The sequence below is a fragment of the Monodelphis domestica genome, chromosome 1 (assembly GCF_027887165.1).
Source record: "Monodelphis domestica isolate mMonDom1 chromosome 1, mMonDom1.pri, whole genome shotgun sequence".
Taxonomy (NCBI): domain Eukaryota; kingdom Metazoa; phylum Chordata; class Mammalia; order Didelphimorphia; family Didelphidae; genus Monodelphis; species Monodelphis domestica.
In genome coordinates this window covers 169579525-169602268 of record NC_077227.1, presented here as the reverse complement: position 1 = coordinate 169602268, position 22744 = coordinate 169579525, and the positions used below count along the sequence as shown (strand labels likewise).

The 22744-nt window shown below is 32.4% G+C and overlaps 1 protein-coding gene across 37 annotated transcripts in view; it reads right to left on the bottom strand.

Moving 5' to 3' along the window:
* Positions 1–22744, bottom strand: part of ZNF280D (zinc finger protein 280D) — a 119022-nt gene that overhangs the window by 23223 nt on the left and 73055 nt on the right. For 27 of the 37 annotated variants that reach the window (XM_056809693.1, XM_056809703.1, XM_056809605.1 and 24 more), the window contains 5 exons: positions 22384–22446; positions 20422–20540; positions 20275–20311; positions 15081–15126; positions 1419–1474 (listed from right to left, as the gene is read on the bottom strand). In XM_056809693.1, coding sequence (XP_056665671.1) covers positions 1419–1474; positions 15081–15126; positions 20275–20311; positions 20422–20540; positions 22384–22446 — 321 coding nt within the window. Of the gene's footprint in view, positions 1–1344; positions 1475–4119; positions 4195–7325; positions 7451–15080; positions 15127–19387; positions 19581–20274; positions 20312–20421; positions 20541–22383; positions 22447–22744 lie in introns of those variants that run through there. The other 10 variants (XM_056809734.1, XM_056809748.1, XM_056809727.1 and 7 more) reach the window with 6 other exon arrangements.

Here is a 22744-nt window from a genome sequence, read left to right as displayed (position 1 = left end):
TCAACAGTTCTGCTTAAAGCCATGACTGTGAGTGGTTTTTAATTATGGGTGAAAGTTTTGTGTTCTTCAAAAAAAACATCACAAGACATATCATTAATGCCATCTGCTACTATGTCCAAAATATGAGAGGAAATAAATTTTTGCGTCATAATTTGTAACTTAAATGGCCCTTTTCTTCTGAGCATGGGTCATACTCTGTGCTGGCTCATTCCAACTACGTTATAAATAAAAGCCAAGTATAGCCCACATCCAATGTTATTTCTTTGTGCACCCATATTTGAGTACATGTTTATATTCAAGACCAATACCATAACAAACTGGACATTCACTTGTCTTATTTCAATTTCTGTATCAATATTATTAATAACTTAATTTTTTTACTCTAATAGGAATAAATGTAGATTCCACTATATCAACTATCATTTAAAAAAAAAATCTCTCTAAAAACCGAAATGTCTTCGCAGTCACTATAAAGGGACTATTTCAAAGACTATGTCCAAAAGAAAATAACATATTGTCCCTTGAAGTTATTAATAATGAGATTTAACCTTTATCAGGAATCATTCCAGCTAAATTTAGGCCACCTTGCTTTGTATTTCTTCCTAGTGTCAAATGTCTAAGAAAGATTTAATTAACATGAATTTTAAAATAGAAATGGGAATTTTTGTCTATTTTACAACCAACAGCAGAAAAAGAACTAAGGTAATTTTACAAGAAGTTTGTTTGAAAAAACGCATATAGTATAAAAGTAAAGGAGAAATAGAAACACTTTCTTTTAAAAAGGTAAAAAGATTCAACTTTGGTATTGATTTCTAATAACAATGTTATGATTCTAATTTGACAAGAGGGTTTTGGAAATATTTCATGTATTTATTCTATGCTGCCTTCTATTTTCTATTTCTGCATATTTTTAAAAACAGAGTCTATTTTTAAAAAATATTAGAGTATTGCAGCTTATTATCAGATTTCAAATATATACCTATGGCTTTATAAACAAAGAACTAATATCTAGAAAATATTCAAATGCAATACTGTTTTAATATATATCAAAAAGTGTTAACCTGATTTTTTTCTTCATCCAGGAGAACTAAAAAAACCACTACGGTTAACTACCAATCAAGAAGAAAAAAGGATTTTAAAATGATTTGGTAGAATGCATTAGCAGTCTTTTTCTCTCAAATTTTTAATTTAAAATATAAAATATATAATAAATGTGCAAAACAAAACAATTTGAAGCTCAGGATTTTATTTCATTTTTGTTGAATAAACATTATTTTAAAAATTATATTCTACATAAAAAGCATCAGTACACAAATAATTTGTAAATATTCCCTGGCCAATTACCTGTGAAATAACACAGCCCAAGTGTTATTTTATGTACTTGAATTTCAAGAGATGCAGCTGTTCCTTATATTTACCTTTCAGAAGTTGATGTTTCTGTTTTTCCTTCAGACATATTAGGTCTTGAATTTTTCTGTAATGATTAATGATATTTTTCCTTATGTTCATGACTAAACTAGTAATTAATAATGTAACTCAGAATACAATCTATTTTTATTATGCCAAACTAGATACCAGGAATTTAGTGTGTAACTTAAGACACTAATAACTCAGGAAAAAATTTTAACATCAAATTTTCATTTAAAAAGTTGATTGACAATAAAGAACTTATATCAGGCACTAGAAAATTCCACAGAATTAAAGAATGAATTTTTAATGTGGTCAAACAAATGGCTATCATAACTTTTAAAGTTCAAAAAGTTTCTGATAAAAGGCAGAGGGAAATACATATTTAAATTACCTCACTGCCTGCTTTTTTTCAAACTATTGTAGAAACATGGATTGAAATGACAATTAAACAAACTGTACGTTAACATAATGAAAACTGGATAGGAATGCTTGTTGAATTAAATAAGAAAGCTATATCAAAAGTTACTTATAAAAAAAATTTCAGAAATAACTCAGAATTAAACATTAGCAAGACACTTAGTTAATAGTCTCCCTTGCTCCTCAAATTACCTTGTATTATTTACCCATGCGTGTACATGGTGTGCCCCCTCCCCTGAAAAAGAGCAAGATATGTTTCACTTTCGCCTTTATAATTCCAGTTTCCAGTAAAGATCTTTCTTACACATGGTTAAGTGCTAAATGTTTACTGAATTTAATTCCCTCTAGTGTAAATACACATAATCTTGAAATAATTCAATGTCATCTCTGTGAAATAAAATATAAAAATATTTCTTTAAAAAAACCCACCCTATATTATTCAGGGACTAGTCTTTCAGAGCGTTCAAACACACCTGAAATAAAAACCCTCCCCACATGTAAAACAAGACTTTGGAAATTGAAAAGTAATTCTCTCATTAAAAAATAAAAATAAAAAAAATAACAACAAAAAATAAATAAGGGGATGGGGGAGGAGGAGGAGCAGGGGAGAGCCAAAGATCACACCAAAATACTAAGTAAAAGAATAACTAGTGGCTGACAATGTTTGTAAAATTCCAACCATTTTATATGAAAGCTAAAAATATATAAGAAATTATTAGAGACAGCAAAGGAAACAGGTTTAATTCTATTAAATAAGCATCTATTATGCTCAAAGAAATGTTTATTTGGATAACTGCCTTTAAGGAGTTTTACGGCCTCAATAAAGCAAAAAGAAGAAGTGGAAACCAGTAATGAATAATGTAAGAAAGGAATGCTTAGAGTATTGGGGGGCCTACCATGTCTTGGTATAGATTTTACTAAGATTACTCCTCTAGATACATCTTTTTGCTTGCCTTTCACCCTCTATAACCCTAATGTCCTATGTAAGAAATAACATTCTATGCCTGTATTTTCCTATATAAAATATTTCCAACATCCTAACCCACTGAGCATGACCCTGACCATACATAAAAACCTCTCCACCTACTGCATGGTGCCTCGTACACAATACTTGCTTACTACATGCTTATCGACTAATTGTGCCCTGATCCATGATAAAGCCCAGGGACCCAAGTGTCTCAACTCAGGAGACATTAACAAGAACTTGATGTAACAACATATGATAAGCTGTCCAGAGGGAAACTTCTCACACGAGCACCCAACACTTCCTCTTGTCATAGAAAGACAATTGTACCTGAAGTTCTGGAAATAACTCTGATTCATTCTCACTTCACTTTAGTGACTTCTTAGCCACTATGTTTCCACCTGGAAGCTACTCTATAAGCCACAGAAGTCATTCTGAGAGTTATAACATATCAAACAAAAGGCTAATTTGGTTTAATTGTTTTTGTGAAGCCCTGTTTAAGAACATAATCAACAGTGTTATAATGGAAAAGCTTTTAGGAGGTCAAACTAATGAGATACTGTGTTCAACTACAAAATTGAATAAATAGTAAAGACCCTGAAACAGTTACAAAGGAAATTTTCATAAACAACAATGGGCAGGGCATCAAATTCATTATCCCTCTCTCCACATATGGAGTGTGGATTGTAGGAATAAGGATAATGTGAAACTATCAATGTTCTCATTATGATAAAGGATGGAAAGGTTTGCAATTTGAAAAACTGCAAAAACTGGAAAAAATGCCCCAAATTCTATCCTAACACCACGAAGTCTTCTTTGATACTGGTTGTGTCAGGTTTCAAGAATTCTGGAAAGAAAGTATGCTTTCTAATGACCAACTTAGCTAAATACAGTGGCTCATCAATAATAAGTTGGCCTGTAAGCAATGAATCATTGATTATAAAACAGTACTTAGTTTCTATAATGATTTACAGTGACACAAAATGGAGCAGAGAAAGTTATATCAGTTTTTGGGCAGCCTCTGAATATATATTTAGCTGATTGTACTCTAAATGCAGGACCTTTGGCAACTAATTGGGCATCCTATTAGAAAATCCAAATCAAAAGAAACTAAAAGACAAAAGGAAGTTGTAGCTAAATAGAAGAAAGCTTCATAGGCTTTTCCTGAAAGAAGCAATGAAGAGGTGGGATACAACCAAGATAACCATTTTATACTGCAGTCCATGATATGCAGTTACAAAAAGACCACCCTAAAGATGATAACAGTTTATATAACATCTACTACAGAGAATGAGGAACAAAAAAATTCTATTATTCTCCTGGCTTACCTTATTCTCTATACTTTTTCCATCTCTTTGCAAGCCACCTTTCTACCCTGAGGCATGTTCTGATTAGTGACTCCCCTAAAAGAAAAAAGCAGCCTCACAGTAGATGGGCAGAAAACAATATTTCCAGGAAAAATGAGCCTTTCAGAGGGGGGAAAAATCTGAAGACTAAGACAGCAGATCTTGTTTTCTGTCAGGTTATTTAAGATATGACTAGGGTGGAGAATTAAGGGTGACAGCTAAGAAACACTGATAACTAAAATTTTTTGGTAATGATGGGATGATTATATACTGCTTAGCCAGAAAAGAATCAGGAAGCACTAGGCATGGTGAGCACCAAAATAACATTACAAAAAAAATCATGATGTTGCCATTTTTAATCTGCTCCCTGTTAGAGCCAAGATAAAGATGAATCCCAAACGAGAATAAAAATATAAAAGCTGATGCTCAATCAAAGCAATTCAAACTTGGTCTAATTAAACAAGCTGCTAAGGCTAAAGAACGGGAACTGAATAAATGAGTAGACACAATCTCAGACTATCACCATTTCCTAAAGAAGTTTCACTCAATTCACCATCACATGAAATAGTTCCAAGAGTCTAGAAGCTGTCTTCCATAAGCAAGCATTTCATCTACTTGCCAAGCAGTAACATCCATATATGGATGGAAGAGAGATCAACAATGGTTTATAATATAGTCATCTGTCAAAAATGACAGGAGAATGGTGGAGAAATTTAAGTCCTAAAATAGCAAAAAGGGTAGCAAAGGAGAAAAACATTACAGATAAATATGGTTAAGGTAATGTGAGAGAGCCAAATCAATGTAAGGGCAATTAAGTAAGAAATTTGAGGGGAAAGGCAATAAATCATTGAAAATTAGAAAAGATGTGTCAAGATTTCAATAACAAACTTTTCTCCATTAATAACAGTAAGTGTTTCCATCTTTAGATATTAACACAGTTGTCTATTGTGTAATTAGAATCTATTAACCTTAAACACTACAATTCCCAGCAAAACACAATTCCCAGCAACCTACTCACTTCCTGTCGTTATGTGCTGACGTAGATAAGATATAAATTGGGTGTAGCCCCGGTCTCTCCTTTCTTTCCTTCCTGTCTCGGCTTTGGTGGAGCAGGGATTTTGAGCAGGTAGAAAAACTGTCACGTGGTTCTTTTTTGTCAGATAATAAACTTTTAAAAAATGAATACTTGAAAGTATTGGACATTATTTCAAATCTTACACTATATATTGTGTAAAGAAGAAATAGAACTAAAGGGGGAAAATTAAAAGACTAGATGGATCTGATCAAGTATATACTGAGGGGATCTGGAGGGTGCATAATTTTGATACCATAAGAATGAAAGGGCTATGATCTGCATAAGTCTGAGGAATGACTACAATGGCAAATGAAATAATAGATTCACTGAAGTAACAAAGTATATTTAATTCAAGGGGAAATTGGACTACCAGCTTATAATCTTTCCTCTTCACCAATCTAGCCACCAGGCAGCTGATTAGAAATAATCTTCCTAAAGCAGAAGTCTGATCAGGTTATGCCCCTGAACAAGGAATGCAAATGGTTCTGTAGTCTCTAAAATAAAATACAAATTCATTAAATTTGCCATTTAAAGATTTGACTCTTTCAGGTTTACTACATATTATTTCTTATCCAGCAAAATTTGCTATTTCTTGGACCTAGCATTCACTCTCTCCCCTGTGTCTTTCTGGAGATCTCTTTCACCCTTTGGAAATTTTAACCTCCTTTTGAGTGTCATTTTATGAACTACATTCACTGATAAGGAAGCCTCTCTCCTACTCCTTAAATTATGTGTATAACATACCCCCTTTTAACATGTTTTATCCTCAGTAAAATATCAGCTTTGGGAAAGAAGAGGATATTATGTGTGCATGTATGTATGAACCTCTCTCTTTTTTTAAAGTTTTGAATCCCAAATGCCCAGTAAAGTGCTTTACACATAGTAGGGACTTAAATAAATATTTTTGGATTGTATTTTGAATAAAACAGTTTATAAAATCTTAGAAATTGTATAAATCAAGCAATTAGTAAAGTGTTACACTTAAATGTCTCATGGTCAATAAAGGAGATTTCAGGGTTCTGAAAGCTGCCACTGGTATACATAACCTGGCAGATTTTCTTAAGCTGCAAAGACTGAATAGCCATGAAAGGCTTGCTTGAGTAGATGGATCACATCAGCTACATTAAAAAACATTTATTACTGGGTTGGGTCAGCATAATTAGAGTAATGAATTTTTTGTCACAGCAACTCAAGAAAACCTTTTACTAAGGCACGGAGGGACTAGGATCTGGCTTAATAAAAAGACTATCTGAACTGATAAAAATCACAGATTTTTTTAAATTTATATTTTTTTTATTTATTTTTGGACAAAAAGCATTGTCACTTCCTATTTCTTTCATAGCTTTATTATGAGAATAGCTAGCATTGATGCAACATTTATATTGATATATATTTATATTACAAATATAATTTTATTTTATTCTCCCAAACTCTAGGAGGTTGGTGCTATTGTTATCACCATGTTAAAAAGGGAAAAAAATGAGGCTATGCAACTAATAACTGTCTAAGACCAAATTTGACCTAGATCAATAACTTGAGGAGATTCATCTTCTACTTGGAAAAGTAGGTGCTTTGCCAGTGCAGCGCTATCTCCAAATAACTTCTAGAACCAACAGACAAATGGCTTTTCTTCTCCCAAAAATACGAGGCAATCTTTCCCATATCTTCTAAAAGGTGACTCTAAATATCTGGTATAATAGTAAGCACCAATGAATAAAGTTTAAGGTAAGAAACTTATACTGCCAGCAGCCTATCAAGGAAGCTACCAGAATAAGAGCTTTTAATTCCTCAAACATGAAAGAAGGCAAAGAGGGCAAAGAAAATGTGGGGACCAATCATTCATATTCTAAGGGTACAAGTAACCAAAAAACTCTATGGCCCAGATAGAGCAGAAAGCTCCAGGCAATGTAATTTGTAATTCTCTCCCATGAAGAAAATCTTTAGGATATTAAGATGCTTAATTGTTGGTGGAGTTGTAAACTGATCCAACATTTCTGGAGGGCAATTTGGAACTATGACCAAAGGACTATAAAACTGTGCATTCCCTTTAATCTGGTAATACCATTACTGAGTCTGTAGCTGAAAGAGATAATACAAACAGAAAAGGACCTACCTGTACAAAAATATTTATAGCAGCTCTTTTTGTAGTGGCAAAGAATTGGAAATTGAGGGGATGTCCATCAATTGGGGAATGGCTGAACAAATTGTGGTACATGCTGGTGATGGAATACTATTATGCTATAATAAAATGAGAAGCATGATGATTTCAGAAAAAGATGGAAAGATCTGCAGGAACTGATGCAGAGAAAAATATGCAGAACTGAAAAAACATCATACTCAATAACAGCAAGATAGTACGATGACTATCTGTGAATAGTTGGCTACTCTTAGCAATGCAATGATCTGGGACAATACTGAACTGTCAGAGTTGTCTTTCACATCAATGTATTTATGGTTTTATTTTGAGGTTTTGGTTATGTACGAGTTTGTTGTTACAATAATGACCAATATGGAAGCATGTTTAGCATGACAATAAAAAAAATTTTTTAAGAGGCTTTAAAAAAATCCCTGATATCTCAACACTGAGATTAACCTAATTTGTTCATAAGAAAATCATAGGAGTTTTGTGTCTCAAGAAATTTTTGAAAACCAGGGTTGGTTGGGACTGCAAGACCAACCAATGAAGAAACATTTAGTAAGAAGCTACAAATGATACAAGTATATACATGTGCTAAAGGAAGAAACAAGTACAAGTATGAAGAGAATATAAATAAATTAAAAGTTATATACAAAGTATTTTACAATTCTTCCAAAAGAATCTGGAAGGATCAAGAAAGAGCGCAAGTAGAAAAAAGCACTTGAGCTTCATCTTGAAGGAAGAGAGGAATTCTATGAGATATAGGTGAGAAGAAAGTACATTGTAGATATGAGGCAATGCAAAGGTATAGAATGTTGGTTGTGAGAGACACAAGCAAGGTCAGTTTGGTTAGACTACATTATGAGAAATAGAAGATAATTTCCAATGAACAGGGGAAGACAAGTTTGTGCCAAGTCATGGCAGACTTTTAAGAACTAAATAAAGAGGTTAGTATTTGAGTCTAGAAGAAAAACAGGAATCAATTCACATGGGGAGTAAAATGGTCAGATATGTGTTTAAGAAAATCATTTTGGCAAAACATTGGAAAAGCGACTAGAGTTGGAGTAAAACTGAGATAGAAAAACTAATTACAAAACTTACAATAATCTAGGCAATAGGTAATGAGGATATGAACTAATGTGGCAGATATCCTAGTGAAGAGAAAACAACAAATGTGAGAAATCTTATAAAGAGAGAAAAGCTGAGATTTGTTAAATGATTGGATAAGTAGGGGTTAAGTAGAATAAGGAGTATAGGATAAACACCAATGACAAATACTTGAGACACTAAAAGAATGTTGATCTCTCCGACACTGGAACTGCAGAAGAGGGCAGGATTTGATAAGAAAGAAAAGAATTTAGTTTTGGACATGCTGGATTTATGATCCTGCCAGGCCATTATCCAGTTTAAATGTTGAATAAGACAATTGGTGATATGGGATTCGAGCTCAGAGGAAAGAATGGTCAGCAAGCCATCTAATCCAATTCTTTACACCTTCAAAATGCTATATCCTGCCTTTTATATTAAGCAAAATGTAAAATCTGGCAACAAGTGCCATGACAGGTGCTTTTCTTTTAACTGTCTTTGTTACATGTGGTTATAAACAGGGGATGGTGGTGATGGTGGTGAAGAATACTTAAGAAACTGGCTATTGTATTAAGCAAAACAAAAGGAACCCAACTTTAAAAAATAAATTTATAATACCATGGTGGGGGGTTGAGAGACTTTATATTCCATTAGATAAATAATTATTCAAAAAGCTTTTTAAGATTCAATATTACAAAATGGCAAAAGAAGGGGTTTTAGAGAAACTCTTTTAGACTTGTATAAATTGATCCAGTGGATGAGTAGAATAAGGAAAACAATGTATACAATAACATCTTTTTAAAGAAACTGTAAGAGACTTAAGATCTCTGTTCAATTCAATAACCAACCACAAATCCAGAGGACTGATAATCAAGCAGGCTATCGACTTCCTGACAGAGAGGGACTTGGATAATAGCACAAGATACATACATTTTTCTGACATGGGCAATGTGGGAATTCTCAGTGATGGGAGGGAAGAAGAGGACATGAAAAATGAAGAATAGGGTCCCCCCCTCCCAAAGAGAAGACTGTCCCTGAATTGTTTCTGAAATGCACAGAAGATAAAAGAAAGAAAAAAGAATCACAGAGAAACAGGACAATTTTGAATGTAATCATACTGAATTGAAAGGGAGGGAGGGAGGGAAGGAGGGAGGAAGCATTTTACTTGCCAAGCACAATTCTAAGCCCTGGGGATACAAAGTAAAGCATAAAACAAGTCTTTGGCCTCAAGATACTTTATAATCTAATAGTAAAGATAATGTGCAAACAACTTGGTGGAAATAAGGTATTTGTGAATTAAATTAGAAATAATCAACAAAAGCAAGATTAATAAATATGAGGTACATGGGAAAGACTTTCTGCAGAAGGTAGGACTTTGAAATTGGAAAGAAACCATATGATATAGAGATGAGGAGAGATAAAAGTTACAAACATGAGTGGCATCCAGTTAAAAGACCCCAGATATGGAGTATCTTTTGTGAATACCACAAGAAAACTAGTGTCACTAGGAGTGGCAGCCAGTTAAAAGACCCCAGATATGGAGTATCTTTTGTGAATACCACAAGAAAACTAGTGTCACTAGATCACAGAATATGTAGAAAAGTGTAAAGGATAGAAAAACTGGAAAAGTTGAAAGAGGATTATTTATGGAGAGTTTTATAAGCCAAACAGAGCATTTTATATCTGATTCTGGATGAAATAGGGAAGCCAAAGGAATTAATTTGTGGGGGGAAGGGACAATGTGTAAGGGAGAGGGACTTGGTCAGACTTGTGATTTAGGAAGATCAATTTGACAGAATAATATATGATGGCCCAGAATGGGAAAGAACTTGAGAAAAGGAGATAAATCAGAAGGTTATTTCTCTAAGTTCAAGTGTGAGGAGTAAAGGCAGCACCAGGGTAATACCAATGTCAGAGGGAAAAAAGGAACTTATATGCAGGAAGATACAACAGGACTTTGTGAAAACTGGGTAGGAGAAGAAAGTGAGTAGTCAAAGGATGACACCCAGGTTCCAATCCCTTTTTTCAGAAGCAAATATGGATGGGCTAATGCTAACATGGTTTTATTTTTGTATTTCGTTTCATTTATTTATAAGATTTTCCAAAGGTATATTTTGGCTAAATATGGGCATGGTAGATTTCATAAATCATTGGTGGATTATATATCATAATAGAATGAAAAATCAGCATTAATATTAAATCATTTGGGACTATTTAAACCTTAGGTCGTAAAAATTGATGACCAAGAATATAATGGTCTGACTTAATTATGGTGAAATGGGTTTATATAAATGTGGGGGGTGGGGGTGGGGGTAGAGAGTGGCACACATTAAATATGATGTTACTTGTTGTAGTGGTTTCTAATATAATTATTATAGATCATCTAATTGGAGGACACAGGCATGAAGCAGTCTAATACACATAAGCAATGTGGATATTTTATCAAGAATTAAACTGACATTAAAGGAGGATTAATTTAAAATATTTATTGTTGCAATTGATTATGAAATTATATACTGCACATGACTAGAAATGTTCACATTCATCAGGAATAATATGCTAGAAATAATTTTAACAAAAAATGAACTTGAGATATGATTTTTTTTTGTCTTTTTCCTCCTGACCTCTTTCCACCTAATTAAGGTATTTCTGGGTTATAGATAACAAACCAAAAAATTCAATTGTCTTTACTGGGAAACGTTATTAATAAAAATTGGTTTTAGAATATAAGCATCTACAACTATTTAACTTCTTAAGTGCCCTTACAACTTGACTTATTTTATTGGAACATGAAAGTGAAGAAGTGATAATATAGGCACCTCTTGGTGTCAGTGGGGAAAATTGTTGTCTATATTCTTGAAATATTCTTATTACAAAATGAAATTATAGGTGCAAATTACTAATTTCTTCAAATGTTATTAAGTGTTTTAAATATATTAAAGCACTCTTAAAAAAAAACAACTCTTACCTTCTGTTTTAAAACCCATTCTGGTTCCAAGTTGGCTAGGAAATTGGAATTAAAGTGATTTGTCCAAAATCACAGATAGGACATGTCTTAAGTCACATTTGAACCCAGGACTTCCCTTCTCAAGACCTGATTCTCTATCCACTGAGCCACTCAGGTACTCCTAAACTCTTGAATTGCCAACCTAATTATGATTTCCAGAAAGTATGGAGGACTAATACTTGATCCCACCAAATACTGAACCAAGGAGGTGATGTATGTTCAAATTCCTATCTATGATCCTTCATCAGGAATCTAAAGAAAGGAAAATCAGAACTCAATCCAAGAACCATGAACAACCAATGTTCTTTATTGTCATAAACTAGGTTAACATCATCTAATTATTTTAAGATTTATTTTGGATGCTGTTATAATTGGGTTGTAAGCTAGAAAACATAAAAACTCTCAATTTTTCAGCAATATTGTGATAGAGCTAGACAGAGGCATTATAAAGGAAATTTAACTGAGAGAGAATTTAAATGGAGGTGTTGAAACAGAATGTAATGGAAACAAGGATGGCATGAGACCCAGAGAAGGGACTAGCAAAGTGAACCAATGTAAATTGGTTTTTGGAGGGAATAGTAACTTAATATGACACACTATATATAACAGTATATTTAGGGACTAAAGGAAGAATGGAACATACTGCCTATATAAATTTCAAGTAAGCTAAAAGGAGAGACTCAAAAGATAAGAAAAGTAGTTCTAAAGCAGTAAAAGGAAATGAACTCTAAACTTGGTCAAGTCTCTAGCTTTTCTCCACACCTGTAGTTCAGATTCTCTTAGTACATATCTCTTAAATGTAGACTAATTTAGTAATTTGGAAATGATGAAAGCTTGAAGGAACAAACTAGTGAAAAAAAGGCTGCCTTTTTTTTTTTAATAGAGGAATGGCTTTGACCATTTCTAGGCAAAAGGAAGAGAACCAGTAGGTAGGGAAGAGATATTAATGCAAGAGAGGGATAATTTAAAACTAAAATTTCTAGAAGAATTGAAAGACAAAAATCTTCAGGTATAAAAAAAGGGTTATCCTCAAAAAGAAGACAGGTTATTTTTTCTTCTAAAATAGGAAGCAGGGGAGAGAGATTTGAAAAATATATGGAGAAATGTTAAATTGGGGATAAAAGAAGTTAAAAGAGGGTTACAGTTACAACTGAAGGTCCAATATTCTGAGTAAAGCAAGAGCTGAATAAATATAAATTTAGAGTGAAAGCAAAGAACTAGTCAGCTGAGAGAAGCAGAAATGAAGCAGAAAACAGTGAAAAGAGCATCTACTCACAGGAATGCTGACATATATTAAAAGACTCAGTTGAGGTAACAGACTGAGTATGCTATAGATTTTCAAACAGTATAGACAACAGGTTCAATTTTTTATCTTTTTCTGGCAATGGCATACATATTAAGAGGTATGTTATTGTTACTATTAGGAGGTATGTCATCAAAAATAAGAATCAACCTAAGCTGTTGAGTCATGTAGTACCATAACAAGCACGAAATTTGAGTACCTAACCTACATCTTATATTCAGTGACAAAATTAATTCCACTAAATGTGGTCAAATGCTAATTTAAAAAGGCAAAATATTTCTTTGTTGACTAAGCAGGAATTTGTGGCTTCTGTGTTTTATTTAAACACCAGCAGTATTTAAAAATGACTTAGCTGGTGAAAAAAAAATCAACATTCACAAATCCCAAGAGAATGTTGTTACTTTTTCAAGAAAATTATTTTTTAGTACCAACCTAGACTTGTAGCCAGTTTCATAATACTGAAGAAAGTTTATTTTGTCTCTGCATGGTAGAATCTTAGGAGTACATGAATAAGAATAGTATGAGATGAATGGGAATAGAAGGGTTATAATCTGCATCCCTGGATGGAAATCTAAATCAATGAGATCAAAACATCATTAACTCAAATGCCCCAATTTTTTAAGATTAATGAAAGACAGTAACTATTCTCATATAGATGAATTGTTTCAGGCTGTCAAAAAAACAAAGCTTTTAGTAACCAGAAAATTTCAGTATTCTAGTGCTTACAGACAAATATCTTGATTGCTTTCTTAAAAAATATCCACAAATCTTTAGTAAAAGTTCATTTAAGAATCAGAACCTTATCGGAGATTAGCAAAGGCTTTCTTGTTTAAGATAAGTTTAGTCTGCCCCAAGACAGCACGGTTATTATTGTCTTGGAATATTTTACCATCTTCTGCTTACTGTTAAGAATTCAATGATCCAAGTGATGAACTATTATGTTTAACAGAACAGAAAATGTAGCTTCAGAAGAAATTTCACAAGAAATTGGATTTCTTCATGCAGATATCATACCAAATAACTAATCTTGTTATGCTAAAGATGATACATTCTAGGAATTTTGTTAGTGTAGAAAACTGCTAAGCAACATGTGCCATTTCAAAAAATTTTTGTTATCTTTTTGTTTGTATTTTAAACAAGCCACTATCCCAACATTAAATTCTTGAAATACTACAGAATACTTCTGATTCATAATACCTCAACCAATGAAGGGAGAAAAAAGTATATTCAAAAGCTGATAATACCTGTTGTTCACCAGTGTTAGTAATGTAGAAAAAGTAGATGTTTTAGGTGCTACTGAACAAGTCAAAGGACATTGATCCTAATAGCGAAGATAGTGAGGATTTTCTAAAGTGAAGAACTCAGAAGAAATCTACTTCAACCTCTAATTCAGTTATTTGCAAGGAAGGCAGCTTTCTTATACTGATCAATGGGGTCATTGCACATTCTTCACTTTACTTTTATAAGAAAGAGGCAAATGACTCAAAAGCAAGTTATAATGAGGGACAATTAAAAAAAAAAACAGTTCTACCACAGGGTAATAATAAAGATTCCTTCTACCCCATACATAGTCCAGTCCATGCCACCTGCATCTGCAGTTAAGAGCTACATCAGCAAGTTATTCATGACGACTCTAATTAAGAAGAGAAGGTTAACTTACATTAGGTTACTGTTTAGAAAGGTAATAATGGTTTGCATTTATTCAGTGCCTCTTTAAAGCAGTTTGCATATGTATTCTTTTTTGACCTATATAAATACATAAGTGCTAGAATTATCCTCAATTTACAGATGAGGAAACGGAGGCTTAAAGAAGTTATGTGACTTGCCCAGAGTCACAGAGCTAGAAACAGGATTTGAACCCAAACACCCCTGACTACAAGTTCAGTACATTGTATACTATGCCATGCTGCCTCTCAAGATAATATATTTTATTTTTTGAAAGATTTATATTAAAACTTTAAAATGTTATGGTTTGGGCATGTTAAGACTGGGCAGAATGTATGTTCATTTAAAAGGGCTACTTTCTGGTTTAAAGATTTTAAAGAAGACAGCATTTACCACCACTATTTACTCTGTTGACTAAATAGTGGGAATGTGAAATATGTAAAAGAAGACTTTGCAAAAAATTATACACATTGTTAGGCCTTAATGACAGGTAAATAGAAAATTTTTCTTCTACATCTTAAAAGCAAAATTAAGTTCTCTTAATAGATATTTAAAAAGCTAACATTTTTATGGTAAATGTTACTAAGTACTAAAAAGAAAATATTTTTATGTTTGAAATACTAACTATAATTTATTTTCATAACCACTAAGGTGAAAAATAAAATATTACCTCAGGTGTAGCTTCTTTTTCCAAAACGATTATTTCATTCTTTAACCTAATGAAAGTAAAATAGGTATTTGAGATTTTACTTGTCTTTTAAGTGATAAAATATCTAACTTCTATTTTCCCAAGCTTAAACGAAATTTATATTATAGATCTACATGCAACCTTAATTGTATATGATACTTTCAGTAAATAGTTTAAATTAGAAGTAAAACATAAAGATTAAAACATATGCAGCTATGTAAAACATGCTCCCTCAATTTTCTCCAAATAAGAAACTTTTATCTAGGATTTCTAGTCACATTAAGCACTTAAATATTTTGTTCTAAGTGATTAAGATCATTAGAAAATAATTCTATTATTTTATAACAACAAAATACTATCTATAATGATAAATCAAATTGTTTACTGAAGAAGCTATTAATATTAACTAACTAACTAACTAACTAACTATATATATATATATGTATATATATATATATATACACACACACACACACACACACACAAAAACATCATGAAGCTTAATGGCTAGGTCTAAATGGTACAATATTTTTTAAATGAGCCACAATTATATTGACTTCAATTTTATATACTTTTTAAAAAATTTGATTTGAAATCTATCCATCTGAAACTGAAAGAGTGTCCATCCAAATAGCTAAATTATAACTGACTAGTCAGTGAAAAGTGATGTTTATATAACTATTAGCTATTTAAAAATTGGTAGCTGGACTGTTTTAAAAATTATTTCCACTATTCTTAAAAGCAAGTTAAAAAAAGATGAACATTTTAATAAGCTAAAAGGTTAAAATAGAATTATTACAATGAATTTAAGATGCAATCTATTTTTTAAACTACCCAAAATAATGCTAGGTTAATTGTAAATATGTTATTCTGAATGCTGTTAAAAAATCGCAATACAACTGTCATCATTACTGCTTTATATAAGAAAATTCATATTAGAGATGATTCAAAGTCTGTTTTCTATGAAATCTTGTAAGTCATCAGTTTAAATACAGAATCTAACTTTTGAAGAGTCCATTTTAGAAATTACTGGTGGCTATCTCTAATGATACTACATAAAGTTTAATTCCCATCTGTTTAAGTTGAGAGTTATGTTTAGCATATATGATCTAAAATGTAATTACTCAAGAATTTCATATTATGAAGCTTAATGGTTATGCCTATGTGGAACAATATCTTTAACATAAGTCACAATTATACTGACTTCAATTTAATAACAAAAACCATGACCACTAATATGTGAAATACTATCCATTCAAATTGCTAAGTCATAATTGACTAGCCAATCAAAAATAATGTTAATAGAGAAAAACCTTTTCAAGCATCATTGTATGTACTCTATGGATACATTTCAAAAATTACATCTACTCATGATTATTTTTACTGAATATAAATAATGGCTTTATTAGTATTGCATAAAATTATTTGTATCTATTAAAATTATTTCGCCATAAGTTATGTTACAAGAATAGCAAATATACTGTAGAAAATATGCAAACAATCTTTCTTTTAAAGTATCAGCATAGGGCAAAGCTGGGTAGCTCAGTGGACTGAGGGCCAGGCCTAGAGAAGGGAGATCCCAGGTTCAAATCTAACCTTAGACACTTCTCAGTTGTGTGACCCTGGGCAAGTCACTTAATCCCCATTGCCTAGCCCTTACTGCTCTTCTGCCATAGAACCAAAACACAATATTTATTCCAAGATGGAAGGTAAAATTTTAAAAAATAATAATAATAAAATTTAAAGTATCAGCATATCTCTATTGGATTATGACAATTTACAAAACTGTGAGAAAATATTAACTAAAATAAAAGAAATGCTAAAATTTCTTAGAACAAATGGCTCTTAATCAATCCTTACAATTGTTATATCAGTAAAACACAAAGTAAAAAAAAACCTTAAGCAAAAATTACAGAGTTAGCATTTAAAATGGTTTACAAAGGAAGACTAGGACCAAACAGCATTGTAAATATTTTGTATTATTTAAAAGAATTATTGGTATAGGTTAGGAAACATATTTTTAAACAACTTTAGGAATGAAAAATATCATCTATATAGTAAAAGCTTACAAAGTATTTGTGATTGATCATTCAGCTCAGTCAATTAAACAGAAAAAAATTTACTTTGGATTTTTTAATACAACTCTACAAAAATGGACTTCTAAACAAAACTTTTCTATGCCAAGCATTCTACATTAAGCTAATAATAATTAGCATTTAAACAGCACACATTTTACAAATATTATCTTATTTTTGCAATAGCTCTGGTAGGCAGATCACCCCCATTTTACAGATAAGAAAACTGACTTGGACTAAGGTTAAGTGATTTGCCAAGTCACACAGCTACAAAGCGTTCAAAGTTAAAATCTGAATTCAGGTTTTTTCCAACTCTAGGCTAAGTGCTCTATCAACTAAACCACTTAAGTGTCTTTTTTTTTAAAAACCCTTACCTTCTGTCTTGGAGTCAATACTGTGTATTGGTTCCAAGGCAGAAGAGTGGTAAGGGCTAGGCAATGGGGGTCAAGTGACTTGCCCAGGGTCACACAGCTGGGAAGTGTCTGAGGCCAGATTTGAACCTAGGACCTCCTGTCTCTAGGGCTAGCTCTCAATCCACTGAGCTACCCAGCTGCCCCCAAGTGTCTTTTTCATATTGGTCATAAGTTTGAATCTAAGAAAAATTAAAAAGGATCAGATCTAACCTTACTTCAACTTGTCATTATAATTCATATTTCTAGAGAAGTAATTAGAAATCTGATATTATATATGCTTGACATAAATAATTTGTATATTAACCAGTGGAATATTATGAAACAAATTAACCAAAAAGTTGGATATATTTTTATACATTTTAAAAAGAATTAAAACTTTACTCTTCTTAAATACTTTATCAAATGATACAGTTATCAAATGTTATTATTTGCTCTTACTCAAGGATAGGAGATAAAAGAAGTTACATGCTATAGACAGAACACTGAACAGAATAAGTAGATCTGATTTCAAGTCATGGCTAACATTTACAACTAGGGTAATCTCAGTTTTCTCATCTATAAAGTGGTCAGAATACTGGTATTTTCCACCTTGAAGGGTTGTGAGAATCAAATGAAAAAGTGAGCATAAAATATCTTATTATAATAATAATAAATCTGAGTTGTGACTTTAAGAAGCTGAGATAGTAAATTAAAGACTTTACTAGCCTTACTTACTGTTCTTCTGCCTTGGAACCAATACACAGTACTGACTCTAAGATAGAAGGTGAGGGTTTAAAAAAAATAAAATTTTAAGATGCGCAAAACTAATTCTCAATCTTGCTCCACCAATAAAAACTAAAACAACAATTAGGGATGAGTATATATCAAATACAAGTCCCTTAAATATAAAATTTTATATAGTCTTTGAATTTGACAGCTTTTCCCAAAGAGATTTAAATTATTGGCTAATCACACATCTGTAATTTAAAAAGTTTTTTTTTTTAAAGGAGACATTTTCTTTGGAAACAAGTTTTATGGATAGAAACTTAATTTAAAATTTTTAAGCAGTTTTTATGTTGTGGTTTTTCGTTAACAGGTTTTTAAAGTTAATTATTCTTTATAAGTACCAAGAGTCTCACTCTGACCACTGTTAAATAATACTAATCATTACTAATGATAATTTATTTTGTTGATTTAAGATGCACAACTCATTTCAAAATGCTTTATGGCTTCACAAAACATTTTGGACAATATCCAAAATTAAGAGTTGTGAAACAAGCAGTTGAATGAAACTTGGTGACAATTTTAAATATAAGAAATTCTATAAAATGAGGCAAAAAGCTATGCGAGAAACACAAAGAAATATGAACACAAACAAACATGGAGAAAAACAACATAAATTTCACCTAGTCAATGAATGGAAGATTTAAAAATTAGTATTGCTAAAAAAATTATAGGAGTGACAATGGATAGCAAATTATAAATGAGAGTAAAAATAGTGCTGGTCTGGAATACAATTACTGTGACATGATGGTCATGGGCAAGAAAACAGCAGCTTTCCTACACCTTGAACTCGAACTTTTGGAAGTCAGCCTTCCATTTGGAAAACAAAAGGCAGAATGTAATTAAAGGACTGCAGCCAAAATGAATAAGCTTCAAACTTCAAACTACATCAGGACTAAGATGTTGAAGCACTGGGCTGATGGGCTTACTGGCTAGAACTGGACCAAAGATTAAAAAGAAGAGCCACAGCCCCCAGTGGGAACTATGCTCAACTTGGTGTGCCTTGTGGCCTTCTAAGCCACATCAGCATCAGACTTACGGGAGGCCAGCCATGTAGCAAGGCACTCTCCCCAAGATCTGATTGCTTGAGGCGACAACCTGGAGCAGGTTCCACAGTCAGACTATTCACGATCCTTGGTAAGGGAGAACAGGCACCAGTTGTGTCCATCGGAGGGGGACACTGTCCAGATATACCCTGGACATTTTTTGAAATCTCTGGGCTGCTTCTGCATCTGAAAAATAAGAAAAATAGCAAAATAACAGACAAAGAATGGAAGGAAAGGAGAGTTACCTGACCTCAAACTCAGACTTACAAATAAGAAATCAATTAAGAAACAAGACAGGACAGACCCAAAAGACAAACAACTATATTATTTAATGTAAAACATACTGATGTCAACATATTAGAGTACTATAAAAGAAAAGACATAAATTAAGCAAATTTTGAAAGGACCAGAGGAGCAAAAGTTATTTCAGAATAAAGCCAACAAGAGGAAAAATAGATGCTAAAAACCTGACAGAAAGAGCAGGTAAAATTAGAATCCAGTACCATTTATGGGCTGGAAAAAAGACGAACAATGTTGGCCAGTGGTCAAGGAATAGTTACCAACACCAAGGGCTGTGATGTGAACTTGGGAAATTCCACCTAATCTTATATCAGGTCATGAGTACACAGAGGAGGAAGCACTTTCAACAAGTACCTTAAACAAACAAACAAACAAACAAAAAACAAGCACACACATGCACGCATACATGCATGTGCGTGTACGCACGCGCGCGCGCGCGCACACACACACACACACAAACCCACATACACATCCCTATATTCTTTAATATTTTTTTGGTTCTGTCACTGGCATTTGAAAAATCCAGCAGTGCCAACAGTCACCAGTATGTAAAATACTATGAAAATAAAAAATCACTTACTCTGTATGTTGTTCAGAACTTGAGATGGAAACAGGTGCTGAAATACAAAGAAAAGTTTTACGTTTAAAAACGAGAAATGACAACTGGACTAATGCTGTAGTTAAGTAAAATGTTTTATTAAAGATAATAGAATACAAAAATACTTACTATTTTCTTTGATAATTTGGCATGTGTGAGTGTCACTTTCACTTAAATGTTTGGCCATATTATCTATACCAGAAACATCAGTTAGGAAATCACAATTAAGGCACACTACAGTAATGCCCCTAGAGGAGAAAAAAATTGCCTTAAGTGTTTGAACTTTTCAGTTCATATAAAATCTCATTGATTTTCCTTATGATGATAGAACATTACATAGAAAATGTAGAATTTATATAAAGATATATGTAAATATTTATGGATACATATCTATATAATATGAAGAAAATACAATTTCTTTATGATAGAAATTATATTACATATAATTATTAAGGGGAAAAGAAATAAGCATGTGTGAAATAAACAAGTTTAAATTAATGCAATAATTCATTTTAAGATCCAATTTTTATTCCATGAAATATCATATTTTTTAAAGTCAGGAATGCAGAGATTGAGGTTCTTACATAGTCTAATCCACTAATAACTAGATCATGTAACTTTGGGATAAGTTACAATTTTTCTGTGCCATTGTCCATTCACAAAACAAGGATGTAATATTTGCCAACTTTATTTCAGAGTGTTATTGAGGGGCAAAATTAAGAGATAAGAAGAAAGGCATGTGATCATTTCTTTGCCACTGATCAATTAATTCCCACAGTCTCAATAAATACCTACACAAGGTTCAACTTCACTATAATTTTAATAGTACTCAAATATAAACAAGGTAACAGGTTGGTTTTCAGTAAAGTTTTTTTGATATTAACACAAAAATCAGTTAATATTAATAGAGATCAAGAAATAAAAAATACAAAATGGAATTTTTTACTTCATCCACTAAACTAGTCTCTCCTCTAACTTTACTACATCTACTAATTTTAACACTGTAGGAGCAAAGCTCCAAAAATCAAACCAACTTTGTGTTTTGCATTTTCTTCACCTCTACCCCACCTTCTCCAGTTCCTAGGGTTATTAAATCACATTGATTTTTCCTTCACAAAGTATATTTTGAAATTATCCATTCCTTCTACTACCATCTTATTTGAGCTACCAATTGCCATATATATATGGACTACAAAAAGAACAAGTCTTCTTACTTAGAGGTTTTATCCCTCTCTCCAATCCATTCTGAATTCCATCATCTACTCAATTATCCTACAAGACTTTAAAAGGGTCCTTATTGCCCACCATCTAAATTTGATTTTCTTGCATTTAAAATTCCACAATGTGGTGATAACCTTAATTCCCATTAGTCACCCTGAACATTGTAGTCAGAGATTACTTGCCAGTTCCTGCATGCAAGCTATATTTTCCAATCTTCGTATCTTTCACGTTACTGCTTCCACTCAGAATGTCTGTCACTTCCTCTTCCCTCTTATGTTCTATCAATCTTTAAATTCTACATCAAATTCTTCCTTTTTTCTTGATCACTAGTCAAATACAGTATCTCCCTCCATTTCCCAAATCATTCTTATGACACTTAAATATGGTACTTAGATTTGCCCTTAATTAAAATTTCTTAGTAAGCTATTTTTCATCAAGGAGAGTATCGTATACATCTGCATTTGCAAAAAAAAAATCCAAAACAATGCATAACTGGCAAATCAATACATATTTGATAAAGGGAAGTAGTATCTTCATTTTCACCCCAGAATTTACATTGATTTCAAAGAAAATGTCCGTGCATAGTAAAACTATGCTGAGTACAAAGGGGAGGGATATTCAGTTTTAATATTTGTGTTACTTAATAATATGAAGTCAGAAATACGGTTCCATTATATGATAGCACAAATGTAAGGGATATGGATGAGAAGGTCCTTATATTTATCAAACTACATCTTTTCACCACTAAAGTCTTCTAAACTATATGTACTTGTTAACTTTGGAGAGGTGGGTGTTTCATTGTTGACAAAATGCTAACACTAACATTTAGATTGCTCAAATAATACCACTTTTATAAAATTAAATCTGTACCTCAAGTCTTCCGAATGCTTCTTAAAAATGCAAAACCTTTTACTTGCACGAGCACTGTGAAAGCTAAGGGGGAAAAAAGGATTTAAAAATGACATCATAAATTTTGCTATATAATTAAACATTTATTACCAACATCTCTGAAACCTATGTTTTTGTATAATACATTCATTTAGATGCTGCCTGAATTCTAAACTGAGACAAGTCACGTTGGGAATGTTACAACATATTCACAGAGCACCTGTCACCTCAATATTAGTTAAAATGACCTATGAAACCTTTGTCCTACACTTTGTAAGGAAAGTACATAATAGCTACTGGTGTGCACTTGAAGCCCCAAAATATGACTAGTAAAGTCCAGCAG